The 14,701-nt window shown below is 41.9% G+C and overlaps 1 protein-coding gene and 1 long non-coding RNA gene across 5 annotated transcripts in view; one reads left to right on the top strand and one right to left on the bottom strand.

Moving 5' to 3' along the window:
• LOC148397005 (FERM domain-containing protein 5-like) overlaps window positions 1-14,701 on the top strand; it is a 30,651-nt gene that overhangs the window by 8,246 nt on the left and 7,704 nt on the right. For all 4 annotated transcript variants that reach the window (XM_088379163.1, XM_088379162.1, XM_088379165.1 and 1 more), the window contains exons 2-4: window positions 12,777-12,881; window positions 13,689-13,731; window positions 14,138-14,216. In XM_088379163.1, coding sequence (XP_088235289.1) covers window positions 12,777-12,881; window positions 13,689-13,731; window positions 14,138-14,216 — 227 coding nt within the window. The remainder of the gene's footprint in view (window positions 1-12,776; window positions 12,882-13,688; window positions 13,732-14,137; window positions 14,217-14,701) is intronic.
• LOC148397006 (uncharacterized) lies at window positions 197-5,032 on the bottom strand. Its single transcript, XR_015859211.1, has 3 exons — window positions 2,466-5,032; window positions 1,495-1,585; window positions 197-1,390 (listed from the first exon to the last, which is right to left on the bottom strand). It is a non-coding gene; the product is annotated as an uncharacterized LOC148397006 (long non-coding RNA).

Below are 14,701 nucleotides of genomic sequence, written 5' to 3'. Positions count from 1 at the left end.
TTAATATATCTTTATTTCTAACATATGTAAAGTATGAAAATAGGAAAAAAATACAACAAATAACACTTCAAAGTGGTGTTTTTTTTAAATTTAATACATCTTTATTTAAAACATATTTAAAATATAAAAATAGGAAAAAAAATACAAATAACACTGTAAAGTCACTGAAACAAAAAAAACTTTTTTGAATCCCCTGCTATTTTTTATTTATTTTTATTTTTTATAAACATACTCCAATTCTTGATGCAAGTAAAGAGCTACAAAAAAGAAATCACAGCGAGTGGCAATGCTCCAATGAGCCAACCCAGCTTGTAGATGGGAATTTGCTTATTGTGGTACAGTAATTAGTGCCTGAAGGCAGGCGGCATTAGTACGTTCTGCTAATCCAACTCTTCTATTCCAGCGGGCGAGGAGAGTAGGACTGAATCCCAGTGGAGCAGATGGATGATGCGATCTGGGGGGGGGGGGGACTGAAAGGGGCCCCCCCTGTCATTTAAAAAGGCTGATTACACGCTGGTAATGAGATCAGCATTTTGGGCTGAAGACAACTAGAATTACAGTTTTAGTCCTAAATTGTGGGTCCCGGTTAAGGTTACGGCCGCCTGCATGCTCCTGTCCTTAAAGAGTGTCCTTATTTTGCATTCTCAGGCCACCCAACTTTATTGTAATAATTTCTTGTAATTGGTAACTTTGGATAGCATGCTCTTGTCAAGTTCTGAAAGTGAAAGTCTGTCCCCTCATCCCACCACAAGGATTACAGTGATATGGCAAGAATATAGTATTAATTAGGAAAAGTCTCTTCTGGTGGGATTAAACCAGATTTAGCGTCTCTGTTGACCAAAACAACTCAGCTGTTTTGCTGCTGAAGCTTCTTATCCTTCCGGATAAGTTGCTAAGGAGCACTGTAAGGGGGAGGTGGGGGTGGGGGCAGATATGTTGACCCAATGTGTTAATTATAAAAATAAAAATGCTGCCCAATCGGAATCGTGCTTTGGAGTTATTTTGGAAAGAGAATGGACTTGATAGATGGCGAGCGCCTGCAGCTCCGGATGACATCACGGCTTCCACACCGCATGACTGGTTAGATGTTGGAAAGACTAAAAGGGAAAGAAGACCCGCAGCAAAAGACTCTGCCTGCCACGCCACCCCAGTGCCTGCAGTTCCGCCAAAGCACATGCCACCCTCCGCTAGCAAGCCGTGCCACTCTGGCTCCCCCCCCCCCCCCCCCTCGGGCAAACAAAGACCCCTTTCAAAGCGGTCGGTCCCCACTGTGATCATGCGGAGCCGAAGCAATCTGTTCCTCTTGGCTGCTTGCTGTGAAGTGACCCAACCTTCTTCTTTCCACGTCATTGTTGTTCCAGCTTTTTGAACTTCAAGTGACGGTGCTCATCTTAAAAAGACAGAGGAGGCTGATGAGACCCAAATTGTTGTTTCCTTCAATTGAAGATCTTTCTGAGCACCCCAAAGCCTTTTTTTTTTTAGATCAGCACTCACCTGCGTTTCCATCAGTCCCTTTGTCTCGTCAGTCCACATGCTTCCATTTCCATTTTACCTGTGGCGCCAATCCACTGACCTCATTCAGTCACTGTGCAGCCGTCACGATAGTCAGAGAAGCCCCAAGACATTTAAAAACTTAGCAGTTAAATCTCACATGTGAAGAAGTTTGTGCTATTATGCTACGGTGCATTAAAAAGGTAATATTGTCATTTATTATAGCTTTAAAAAGTTCAGACTGCTGATAATTTGTTAAATTTAACCATACCAGATGAGTCATAAAAGTTCCAGGACTGGTGTCACAATAGATATATTTCAAATTAAAAAAAAATAAATTTTTTAAATTATTATTTATTTTATAAAATCGATCAGCTTTTGTCAGGTAATTAATTGTCTTTCATCACTTTCCCTAGAACCTATTAGCCAAGTAATTGTAGCTTTTTCAGGCTCATAAAACAGAGAACCTCAGAAGGTATTCGCTTGTTAATTTGTATTCCGCCAACTATCGATACAGCATCAAAGCACTTTCAAGATGTGGCGTTGGATTATTCTTTCCAGAGTCTGCTTTGTACATATCGCTAAAAATTGTGACAGAGTCTCGAGGCAGTTAATTGGGAGAAATAATGGTCACATGTAATAATGATAATAATGAGCCTTAAGCTGTTTTCATGCTCAGGGACATGAAGCCAAGGGCTGCTATACTATGAGCTTCTCTGCTTGACTATTTGGCCTGTTAAGATTGCGTCTTGATCACTTGTTGCTCTATTTGAGCTCTCACACACTTAAGTCTGTAGCTTATGTAAGGTGTGTGGGCTGATGATAAATTTGAGCCTGCATTACCTCGCAAGGGCTGAGAGCTGCTATCCTTACATTGTGCTGAAGTCTCCTTCCCATTCACTATGAAATACTTTGTACGCAATGCTCAATGACGTGTGGTGAGGTTCATGAGTGGGGAGGTGTAGCAGGCCTACCTTTCCTCCTCGGATCGCACATCTCTGCCGCATACCCCTGAGTCGCCTTGACCCTTCGTTAACACCGCTAGGTATCCAGGTCAAGCCACTCAGGGCAGAAGAGCTGGGGATCAATCGACCTAAGGATCCATTCCTCCAACTTTGCTGTGCTTCCTATATCACAAGGCTCCAGAGAAGTCAAACAAAGTAGCTTAAATTGACAATAAAGCCGACTTTGACTTTAGAGGGAACTCACCTGTATTGCAAAACCTGCGGAGGGAATGGCTGAAAAAGAAACCCTACTCTGCAACGCCTAGGTCCCGGTGCATCCTCGGCCTAGTCACCTAAGCTGGACTAGGGGATGTGAGAAGTAGGGGTAACAATTTGGAACCTGCGCCAATTGGCCATTTAGGGTTCAACATTAAACGTGTGTGGTGCAATGTGCTGTTGCATGAGCGAGGCTACACCTCATAGAAGACTGAGCCTGGATTAAGGTCCTTCCGCTCTGGACCACCACACCCTGCGTGCTTTGTCCCTAGAGTAGGAACTCAGGGGGGCCGCATACGTACCCCCTGAGTTGCATTGACCCTTCGTTAACACCGCTAGGGTATCCAGGTCAAGCCGCTCAGGGCAGAAGAGCTGGGGATCAATCCACGCCGATCAGAGTGAGAACCAGCCGCGGTGAACCGCTGCCTTTCTCCTCTGATTAGGGTCCAAGAGCACTGGAGCCAGCCCTGACTAAGCAGTGCCTCCCCAGTGCTCTCCTCCTGGTTGTACCTGCAAAAAAAAGAAGCTTCTGTCGTCTTGAGCAGTCTTCTTTCTCCCAGGTCAACGCATGACCTAAGGAGATGCTGGATCCATTCCTCCAACGTTGCTGTTCTTCCTACATCGCGAGACTCCAGGGAAGTCAAACAAAGTACCTAGAGGGAACTCTCCTGTATTGCAAAACCTGCGGAGGGAATGGCTGAAAAAGAAACCCTACTCTGCAACGCCTAGGTCCCGGTGCATCCTCGGCCTAGTCACCTAAGCTGGACTAGGGGATGTGAGAAGTAAGGGTAACAATTTGGAACCTGCGCCAATTGGCCATTTAGGGTTCAACATTAAACGTGTGTGGTGCAATGTGCTGTTGCATGAGCGAGGCTACACCTCATAGAAGACTGAGCCTGGATTAAGGTCCTTCCGCTCTGGACCACCACACCCTGCGTGCTTTGTCCCTAGAGTAGGAACCCAGGGGGGCCGCATACGTACCCCCTGAGTTGCATTGACCCTTCGTTAACACCGCTAGGGTATCCAGGTCAAGCCGCTCAGGGCAGAAGAGCTGGGGATCAATCCACGCCGATCAGAGTGAGAACCAGCCGCGGTGAACCGCTGCCTTTCTCCTCTGATTAGGGTCCAAGAGCACTGGAGCCAGCCCTGACTAAGCAGTGCCTCCCCAGTGCTCTCCTCCTGGTTGTACCTGCAAAAAAAAGAAGCTTCTTTCGTCTTGAGCAGTCTTCTTTCTCCCAGGTCAACGCATGACCTAAGGAGATGCTGGATCCATTCCTCCAACGTTGCTGTTCTTCCTACATCGCGAGACTCCAGGGAAGTCAAACAAAGTACCTAGAGGGAACTCTCCTGTATTGCAAAACCTGCGGAAGGAATGGCTGAAAAAGAAACCCTACTCTGCAACGCCTAGGTCCCGGTGCATCCTCGGCCTAGTCACCTAAGCTGGACTAGGGGATGTGAGTAGTAGGGGTAACAATTTGGAACCTGCGCCAATTGGCCATTTAGGGTTCAACATTAAACGTGTGTGGTGCAATGTGCTGTTGCATGAGCGAGGCTACACCTCATAGAAGACTGAGCCTGGATTAAGGTCCTTCCGCTCTGGACCACCACACCCTGCGTGCTTTGTCCCTAGAGTAGGAACCCAGGGGGGCCGCATACGTACCCCCTGAGTTGCATTGACCCTTCGTTAACACCGCTAGGGTATCCAGGTCAAGCCGCTCAGGGCAGAAGAGCTGGGGATCAATCCACGCCGATCAGAGTGAGAACCAGCCGCGGTAAACCGCTGCCTTTCGCCTCTGATTAGAGTCCAAGAGCACTGGAGCCAGCCCTGACTAAGCAGTGCCTCCCCAGTGCTCTCCTCTCAGTTGTAGTACCTACAAAAAAAAGCTTCTTTCTTCTTGAGCAATCTTCTTTGAGAACGCACAACCTAAGGAGATGCTGGATCCTCCTTCAATCAGGGTCCAAGAGCCCCTGAGCACTCACACCCTGAGTCACTTTGACCCTTCGTTAACACCGCGAGGTATCCAGGTCAAGCCACTCAAGGCAGAAGAACTCAGGATCAAGCCACCCTGATCAGAGTGAGAACCAGCCTACAAAAGTATTCTCCTATATTCTTGAGCAATCTCCTTCGTCCCATTACAACGCACGACCTAAGGAGATGCTGGATTTAATTCCTTCCACTTCCCTGTGCTTCATACACCGCAATGCCCCAGGGAAGGCCAACCTGTTGTTGTGGTTGTTGCCAGAGGGTCACTATTTCAGAAAGTTCCTACACTCACGGTTTCAATTCATCCAGGTTCCTGGTGGCTCCCTCTTTTGGATCCCTTGTGTACTACCTCTCATTATCCTCTCAACCCTGAGTAGTGTGTCTTCAAATATGGCTGCGTCCTTTGTCCCTGTTGAGTACAAAAGTTGCTTATTTCATACCATTCACTATCTTACTTCTTTTTTTTTATCCCCTACACTTTTGATTTCATTGATTTTAGTATTCAGCTGTCAATTTTATCAATTACTGTATATTGGTATTCTTCTATTTTAATTCTAACATCTAAGTATCACATTTAAGTTTATTATTGTACTTCAGTTTTAACATCTGAGGATCCCATTGGCAGGGTGTCCCATTTGCTGTGATCTCTTAGGATCACTGCAATTTCCACACCATCTTTTATTGATATCCGATCTTACCTGAAGGTCCTTATTTTGGGTGTCGCTTACACTCACGGTACCATGATTTTTTCAAAATGGCCGCCACGCGGTCCGGTCACCCTCAGGCACACCCTGGTGGCTATCCCTAGCATTGCGTCCAATTGAATTTAGGTTGGTAGGTGTATTTATATTTTTTTTAGGTAGTTTTTGGGGGGGATTTAGTTCTGCTGTTTTAAAAAAAAAAATAGGGTTAGGGTAGACCAAAATTAAATTCAAATCGGTCATCCCTTATTTAGAATATTATTGTAATAATTGCACATTCGCAAAGTAAGAATACAAGTGACATGCAGTTTAGTTCATGACTGACGTCATTGATTTTACTGTCCAGCTGTCAACTTTATTTTGTCAATTATTGTTTGTTGGTATTACACTTCTATTGTAATTCGAACATCTATCTATCACATTTCATTTTATTATTGTACTTTAGTTTTGACAACTGGGGATCCCATTGGCAGGTTGTCCCATTTGCTGTGATCTCTTAGGATCTCCACAACACCTTTTGATGATAATAGATCTTACCTGAAGGTCATTATTTTGGGCGTCCCTTACACTCACGGTACCATGATTTTTCTAAAATGGCCGCCACGCCGTCCGGTCACCCATGGTAGCCTCCGTAAAGTCTCTTTTCAAAGCCGTTTTGTTTATCTTAAGAAACACGACGTTACAGACAAATAACAAAAAACACTAGATATTCAATACATCAGCTTAACTATGGAAATGTGAAGTTGGCTCCTCCGAGCGAATCGGTTTTAAAATGACTATAATTCAAAATGATACAAAACTATTGAAATTAAAAGAAAAATGACTTTATAATAAAAACAATTGAATTTGTTTTTCACCTTTTCATGATGGCAGGGGAGGCGTAGCCTCCTCTGACCGCACGTCCCTGGTAATGCTGCTCATGGTTACCGCTGTTGCTATGAGACTGTCAGAAATATCTTTGGAGAACACTTTTGTTCGGATCAAATGTAAATGATTAGAACACCTGGTTTTTAGATGATGTTTTTGCCTCAAAAAAAATATGTACTCTGTGTTGAATGAGCTTGCAAACCCAAAATGTGCTGTAGCTGTCTATAAGCAGCTTATGGAGAAAAATATTTTTTCATTCTGGGTGAATACAAGCCAGTATAAAAGCTGGAGGGTGTGGGGGCCCCCACGGCCCCCCCTCCAGCTCTGCCAATGAATACAGGCTGAACCTTGACGTGCAATATAATGCTAAGCTATATGTCATCTGCACGACATTTTACATCCTGACACCGTGTGCTTTTTCTTTTTTTTTTTTAATAGTTGCTAGGGAGAATATTTAACCTTGCGACCACCTTGGTTCCGCAAGCCAATGGGCACCATGTCTCCCTCAGGGAGAACAAGCTTTTACTAAAAGTTCTATTTTTTTGTTCCACTTTTGTAGCTTCATCCTAAGAGACTTAGCGTGAAATCAGATTGGGCTCAAAATACCAGCTCATATTAGAGCGTGGAAACTAATTAAGTTCCATTCTCCCTCCCTGATTAACCTCGATCAAGGTTGTCGTAACTATCGGAGATTTGTTACGTCACAAATCTTCACCCTGAAAAGAAATGGAAAATTGGACTTTTATGAATCGGACAGCGTCATCTTTAAAGCAGCAATCTAGTTTCAAGTCATTTGAATAGTGTCAAAGGATGAGCCTCCTTAAGTGACACCGCAGTAAATCTCTCAAATAAGCTGTCGTGCCAAATTCCTCAGCCGACATGTCAACACTTCTTGTCACTCCTTGCTGTTTTGGTGGCCAAATGCAGCACAGCCAGAAACTGCTCGTGCGCTTAATGTCACAGCGCAAAAAGGCTTGCTCAGCTTTGTGGGATGCTGAAGAGCTCTGCAGCATTTCACAGCAGGTGGTGACTCAAGTGTGTGACCAATAAAATCATTTTGCTAATTTCTCTCTATTATGATGCCACTGTTTGGCGCTAATCAGTGTCTGACTTTAGATTTTTTGTTTTATTTTTGGTAAAATCTGGTGTATGTAAACGTGTCGGCCTTTTGTGTGTTGGGTCATTGGCACACAAAAGTGTTTTTGTCAAGCTATTTACAAAAAAGTAAAGTGATTTTCAATTTTCGCTGCTTTACTTGGCGTTACTCACTTGTGCCAGTTGGTTCTAAACACCAGAATAGTAAGTGTGAAATAAAAATGAAGAGGAGATTACTGTTTCCTTTTCGGCCTCAAAGTAGACACTGTGGCGTTTAATAGCGCAAGAGCTAACGCTAGAATTGTGTTTATCTTCAGTCTTCTGTGTATCGTAAATATTTCAATGATGCGGGGATGATAAATCTGCTCCACCAATGAGCAACCAACATGGCAAAGTCGCATGTAAACAAAATGTGTCTGTCAAGTAAACACTCTTCCATCTGCGAGGTGGATTAAACGGCGGCTATCGACTCCAAAATAGCTTTACGCCTTTTCTCCGCTCTCTCGCCTGGACTTTTCCAGGCTCCTTCTTATCTCATGTGTCCTGCTGGCAAATACACAATTTCCTTGCATTGCTCCTTCAATGCTATTCTCTAAACGCAGCCGTCAATCTGCTGCGTTGCCGCTAATGCATTTGGCGCTTGTGCATCGCTCCGAGGAAGCGAAGCCTTTGCTGACTTGTTAAATCAATAGTCTTCTCAAGTGCTTCATTATGCAAATTCGACGAGGCGCCTGTGTGCTATAGACGCTTCCCCTGCAGATAAAGTAGTCAATCAATCTGCTTTAGCTTTCTCATTAATATGACCTTAAGCTAGCACTTGGAAGCTAACACCTTGTACTTTCGGGTAACTTCTCCAAATAGTATCGCTTTAAAGTTCCCAGAGAGGGTAAATAATAATCTTAAAAGCATGCTGTGAAAAGAATTTTCAGCCATGAAATCCAATTGTACACTGCTGGTGGCTAAATCACAGATAAAGCCCTGATATGAGTCAATGTCTGAATGATACTTTTTGGCAGGAGGCCCGATGTAGTGCGTCATGCCCGTTGGCTAGACCGAGCGCTTATGATACGGCCGCTCGCCATTTTTTTGTCTCGCCTCAGAACCGCCAAATGTGCCGGTTCCGAAAGTCTGAGTCACACCGAGGTCGTCGCCCACCGGCCTTTCTTTCGACAAGGATGGAGAGAAGTGGCGAATCACAGCTGGGATTTGTGCAGCAAAAAAAAAAAAAAGATGTATTGTTTATCTCCTAATCCAAAGCTTGACAGCGATTGTGTGGCTCATTTGTTTTGGGGGTTATTTGTCACACTTTTTAGCAAGAAGCTGATGTGAAGCGACAGAGGAAAAAACAATGTTTTGCTTTTTGTTACAGCGCTGAAAAATGTGATTCCTGAAATGTTTGGAATCACGACTCTCTGATAGAATAGTTGCTAGAGGCAGGCAGGCAGGGACATCCATCACTGGTGGGCTGAGAACTAATGACTGGACTGGGATTTTTGTCAAGCCTACTCAAAGCTGCGGATTCGGGCACAAGTATCGAGCAAAGCCGTGCACAGAATGGACTAACTAATTGCTATTTCTCAACTCAGCATTAGTACAACCATTGCATTCTTGTGTATGCAAATGAAGCACTTTTCCCTCCGCTCAGCATTTCCTGTCAACTACAGCTGACTTTAGAGATGCACATTCATAAACAGAGCCCCTTTTTTTTTACCTCTAATTTACGAGACTCCAGGAAACTCCATCGAGTAAATCAAATCAACTCTGATTTTTTTTTCCATTTCTGCACCATCCTGTAATATCCTCAGCATAAAAATCCATTAAGATGATTACAGTAAAGAAGCCATTACTAGTAATTGAGGAATTTTGCTGCATTATTAGGCAAGCCAAGTTTATTTTTATCGCATCATTCAAACACAATGAATCCATAGTGCATTGCGCAAAGAACTTTAAAAACAAGATTAAACCAAAGCCAAAATTTCCTAAGGTCCAGTTTGACGGTGGGTTATAAAAACTTAGATATTTATTGTAGAGAAGTTGAAAAGGACCGTTTTCAATTAAAAATGGCGTGTTTGAACAATTCATCAATTATCTCCCAAAAAATAATTTGATAATTGACAGTTGACGATTAATCGATTAATCGTAGTCATTTTTGACAGTACACCTGATGAGCTGTTCTTAAGACGTGGTGATGCGGGGTCGCCATGGCAATGCCGGACCGGTTTTCGGTTTCGCTTGGATTCATCTTATCATAAATGTCAGTATTAAAACCTCCCTTATGCTCGGAGGCTTTAAGCACAATAATCATTCAAATGCCCCCACTGTGCCCCCCCCTCGGCCCCCTTTGCCGTTCTCTTTATTCTCTTGATTCCTCACACTTCTGGGTCAAATGCTTGCTCATTTCCATCATGCTTTGATGGCCCACTTTCTTTTCTTTTTTTTCCACAGCGTGCTCTATCCCTCATTAGAACTGCTCGGCCTAACACTGCTCTTTTGCGATGACATCAAATGGTCATTGCATATCCTGAGCGGAAATATAATTTGTAAAACGTCCGTGACATCTTTGTTAATTTCCCCCTTCGAGCGTTTTGATGATTTGATATCATTGGAGTGACACATTTCATGTAGCATATCTCCTCCTCCCGCTCGGGGCTTTGTTTACGTTAATAACCCCAATCAACAGCTGCCAACGAGCCACTACACTGACGAAAAATGTCACACCGTATGCTAATCCATCGAGCCGTCACACATTTTTTAGGTTGCTTTCACTATTATTTTGATTATTTCGTCTGGCTTCGGTAAATCAGTAAATGTATCTCAGATGGGAATTGCATATTCATCCACCCCCCCACTGACCTCGCACATCCCTGAGAGGTGCTTATCCCCGCCCCCCGTCATACTTGGCTAATGGCTTCGATAATTGCACGCCGACTCAATGAGTGAGGACGTTATTTGGAATTATATTTAGACGCAGATGTCATATATTGTGTCATGCATTATCATTGTCTGTCTAGCTGTATGACTGTCCTCAAAAAAAAAAGTTGCACTGGGACTGTTTAATTCCCAATTATGGATAAAAAAGAAAAAAAAAGTCATCCGCTATGGCACGAGAATTAAAAAAAGCGCTGAACAGAAAATAGAAAATGGCTGATTGGATAAAGTACCAATCATGCGAGTTAATATTTTGTTGCCCTTTATTTGCTTTAGTTCATGTTGACCTTTTAAACTGCACACTAATTTGATGGATCAAATTGCCAGTGAGAGAATCTCATATATATGGCAGGTCATCCTTTTGGGCGGAGGTCACGACGTGAAGTCCGTGGAGCTTGGTCACTCAGTGCTTCTGATGCATTAACTGCTCTCTTTGGGGACGTAAGAAAGTCCTTTGAAACCAAATGAAATCGTCACATGGCTACAGGTTGAAAACACACACACACACAGTTAATGGCATTGGTGGTTTCCACTCCTGTGATACAATCTTTTATTAATGCCCTGAGCTCTTGTGCGGACATGGAACCCATTTTAATGATTAATCTGAAAGGAAAGTGCCCATTTTACACACGGGTCGCTCTTAGAAGTAAAAGAGCCGCACTGTTCGCTCTTCAGATACATTAGGAAATATTTTTCCATTCTTTTGGGCTTGTTTTGGACACGTTAAGGCTGCATTCACCTATAGATGATAAAAAAAAATACTTTTACCCCTTTCAGGTCATTTTATTAGGTACACCTGCTTGTGCTTACAAAAAAAAATCTTTCTTTGTGACCTTGCTTGGTGGAGGACTGAAGGCAGCTGTCCTTGGCGTGGGGCAGAGACTGAGTTGGGGGGGGCACTAGGGAGCAACTGAGGGGTGCCCGAGTGAACAGTCTAGAATACTAACAAACGTGGTGAACAAAAGGCCAGATGTCCTTTCAGACTCAGTGTTATCCTTTCCATGCTGAACTGCTTCCTAATTGTTGAAGGCCTGATCACAAAGAGAGATAAAAAGAAACAATAATGCCTTACAAAAGAACCCCCCAATATTATTTTTATTTTATGGCCTTGCATTTAATGAGTTCCAGAAGCTTCTATGCAGAGGACAATACCGTGGTGGAGCTCATTGGTATTCTCGGGAGATCTCGAATCTACTTAGTGGTGATAACTGCACCAATGGTGGAGTGAAGGACCCACAACTAATTTGTTATCAGCTGTTGAGGTGATAATACGAAATGTTGGAATCGGTCTTCTGGACTGAACGGAAGAAATGCTCCTCATGTTATTTATTTGTTTATGAGGAAGATTTTGGTTAAAGAAACATTTACCAATGTGGTACGTTTTGAATTCTGGCAAGATCTTTATGAAATAAAATAAAAATAATTTCAAATATATATATTTTTTAAATAATAATAAAAAAATATTTGGAAGTGGCAATTTTCAAATAAAAAAAAATAAAATGAAAAAATAAAAATTCTTTGGAAGTGTCAATTTTTTTTGTGGCTTTGTCGGCTTCCCTCATTGATGAGTCACTTTGCAAAAGCAGAGCTCCTTTCGTCCTTCAGTCGGCATTTGGCACAGGCCACAAAGTTGTCCTTATCGACGACATGAGTGACAATTGCAGAGCCATCGGGGGCGACAGGAGAGCAGCGAGGAGAAGGAGCTTCCTGTCCAAACTTGACCTCAGTCTGACTCACATAGCCGTGCTTAAACCTGCTGTCAAGGCAACAGCCATTTTTTTTTCCAAGCAATACCTTTGTCAGTGTAGCTTGACTTCTTTTTGACTGCTCTTTGGAGCAAAATTGTTGGAGGAAAATCTTGCTGTAGTGACGCTTGCTTCTTATGTAAATCGTTTGTGCAGCCCTCCTGGCTGTACACGATTAGAAGCGATGAATTACCGCTTCTTTTCACGAAGGTTAAAGTCAAAGAGCGTCACGGGCCGCTTTCCTTTCTTTCTCAGCAAAGTGAGTTTCCATCTGATGCCAAAAAAATCTAGGTTGAGCCAAGTGGACAAAGTGTAGGATTAGATTGGTTTTGGAAAGTATATATATTCCTATGAGGATTACGGAATCCTGCCGCAGATTCTTTGCATATTAATTCCGAGTCTCTTTAAGCTTCTAGCACCAGAAACACCTCAGCTGGGTCTAATACAGGATGAAGTCAGCCTATCTCTAGCACGGCTTAGCTTCAATATGAAGCCATTTGGAATTACTAGACTCCATTTTCTGAACTGAAAAAAATATTCTAAAAGTCTTTCAGCAATTAATATTGATTGAATATTCAGATTTGAGTATAAACACATCAGGAATTATTTTACATTTTAATATGAAGCCATTTGGAATGACTAGACTATTTTCTGAACTGATTTTTTTTTCTAAAAGTCACTCAGCCATTAATATTGATGTATTGTTCAGATTTGAATACAAGCACATTTTTCTTGTGTCCCACAGCGAGACGCTAAAGGCCAATATCTCTTCGACCTCATCTGCCACCACCTCAACTTGCTGGAGAAAGATTATTTCGGCATCAGATATGTGGACCCGGATAAGCAGCGGGTAAGCTGTGATTTGTATTCTTGAGGAACGTCACTTGTTAAATGCCCTCATCAGCTAATGATGCGTGTCGGAGCACACAAGCGACAACTGGAGCTGCCTGCGGGCCATGTCACTAAGCATTGACTGGCAGAAAATATTCTGTTCCTTTTTATAATCCGGTTAATAATCAGGTTAATTGAAGACCACATTGGCATTGTTTTTTTAAATTGCGCCCTGTGATTGGCTGTCAACTACCAGTATGCCCCGCCTCCCAGCCAGGTAGACTCCAGCTCAACTGCAATCTTAAATGTTGCACCATCAGGGAATAAAAAAATCCGCAGGAAGAGCCTGCTTAATGAACCTGACCAAAAAAAAATCATAACGCTGCCCTCTCAGATTCCAATGAATATTTTTTCAAGAGTTCCACACTTCAACTTTTATCCTCCCCCGGAAAATGAAATCCCTCCACCCTCCATTCGCCACACGGCTTTTACAATATGATTTCACACAACATTGAAGTTATTTCCTTTCAATATTATCTTTTTTGAAATACAATTTTCCTGGTTAAAGAAATGATGGTTCACCACTGTGTTGTCTGATTATTTTCTAAACAATACAGAAGGTTTGCTCCAGGATATTGCCAATCTACAATTTGTGTGACTCGTTAAATAAAATGCTAAAGTGTTAAAATAGAATTTTTAATTAAAATTAATTTTATAACCAATTAATTGGTCTTTGGAATTTTACTCAAATTACTCAAACTACACAAAATGTTTGATTTCAGAAATGATGTCACTAACCCACTAATCTGCTCTGCTTCCAATGTAGCACTGGTTGGAGTTAACAAGGTCTATCGCTAAACAAATGAAATGTAAGTATGGTATATTTAAAAAAAAAAAAAATCTATTTAAACGATGATCTGTATGTTTACACTCTCGTGACAGTGTTGAGCTGATTTGACAACATCAAAATTAAAAAGCGATTAGTTACTCTCAGAGGAAAAGTTCAACATGGTCTAATGATTTAGAGGTAAATTTTGTATCGACACAATCAATTCACTAGGGCGGTTGCTTGGCAACTGGCCCAAAAGTAACTCTTGACTTGCATATTTGTGCTGGGGGGGGTTTAATTAAATTTGACATTTTCAAATACTAAATGATGATGTTGTGTTTGGCAGTGATGTGTTTCAGGTTGATTTATTGAAATGTTGCTGATTTATTCGATGTCTGCTCACAAATTCTTTATTTACTTTTTTAAAAAATATTTGTTTCCTCCAGCTCAGCCTCCGTTCACCATGTGTCTGCGTGTCAAGTTCTACCCTCCTGATCCAGCTGCTCTCAAGGAGGAAATCACTCGGTAAAAAAAATCTTTTTCTCAAACTTTACGGAAGGATCTCGACTCATACAGATGCAACTTAGAACGAAAGTTTACAGAATTCCAAATCCTATATAATTTTTTTTTGTTTCAAATCATCTGTTTTTACATAGACAATAAACTTTCAGTTTAAATTTGAACTGTCAAGAGATATTATTTACCAAAATGTATTTTTCCTTTTAACATGTTGTCGTTTATATTATACTAACTACTGTATATTTTCTCTACACTTGATATATAATAATGATTTTAAAAAACCTAAACACCACAACAACAAACAAACTCTAAATCAGTTTTCCAAATTTAAAAATACTTGCATCCTTGCTAGTTTGTCAGTGCGCTAGTTTCCACATTTCCAAATGCATCTTTGTAAATAATAAATAACAATCATGTCCTTCAATCATTCAAAAAAACAATGAGCACTTTTCTGATCTAAGACATTAAAATGAATATTAATTACATTGTTT

This window comes from Syngnathus floridae, chromosome 6 (genome assembly GCF_059516105.1).
Source record: "Syngnathus floridae isolate MCC-2025c chromosome 6, RoL_Sflo_1.0, whole genome shotgun sequence".
In the NCBI taxonomy this organism is placed as follows: Eukaryota; Metazoa; Chordata; class Actinopteri; order Syngnathiformes; family Syngnathidae; genus Syngnathus; species Syngnathus floridae.
The sequence above is the reverse complement of the archived record's forward strand: the minus strand, read 5'-3'. Positions and strand labels throughout refer to the sequence as shown.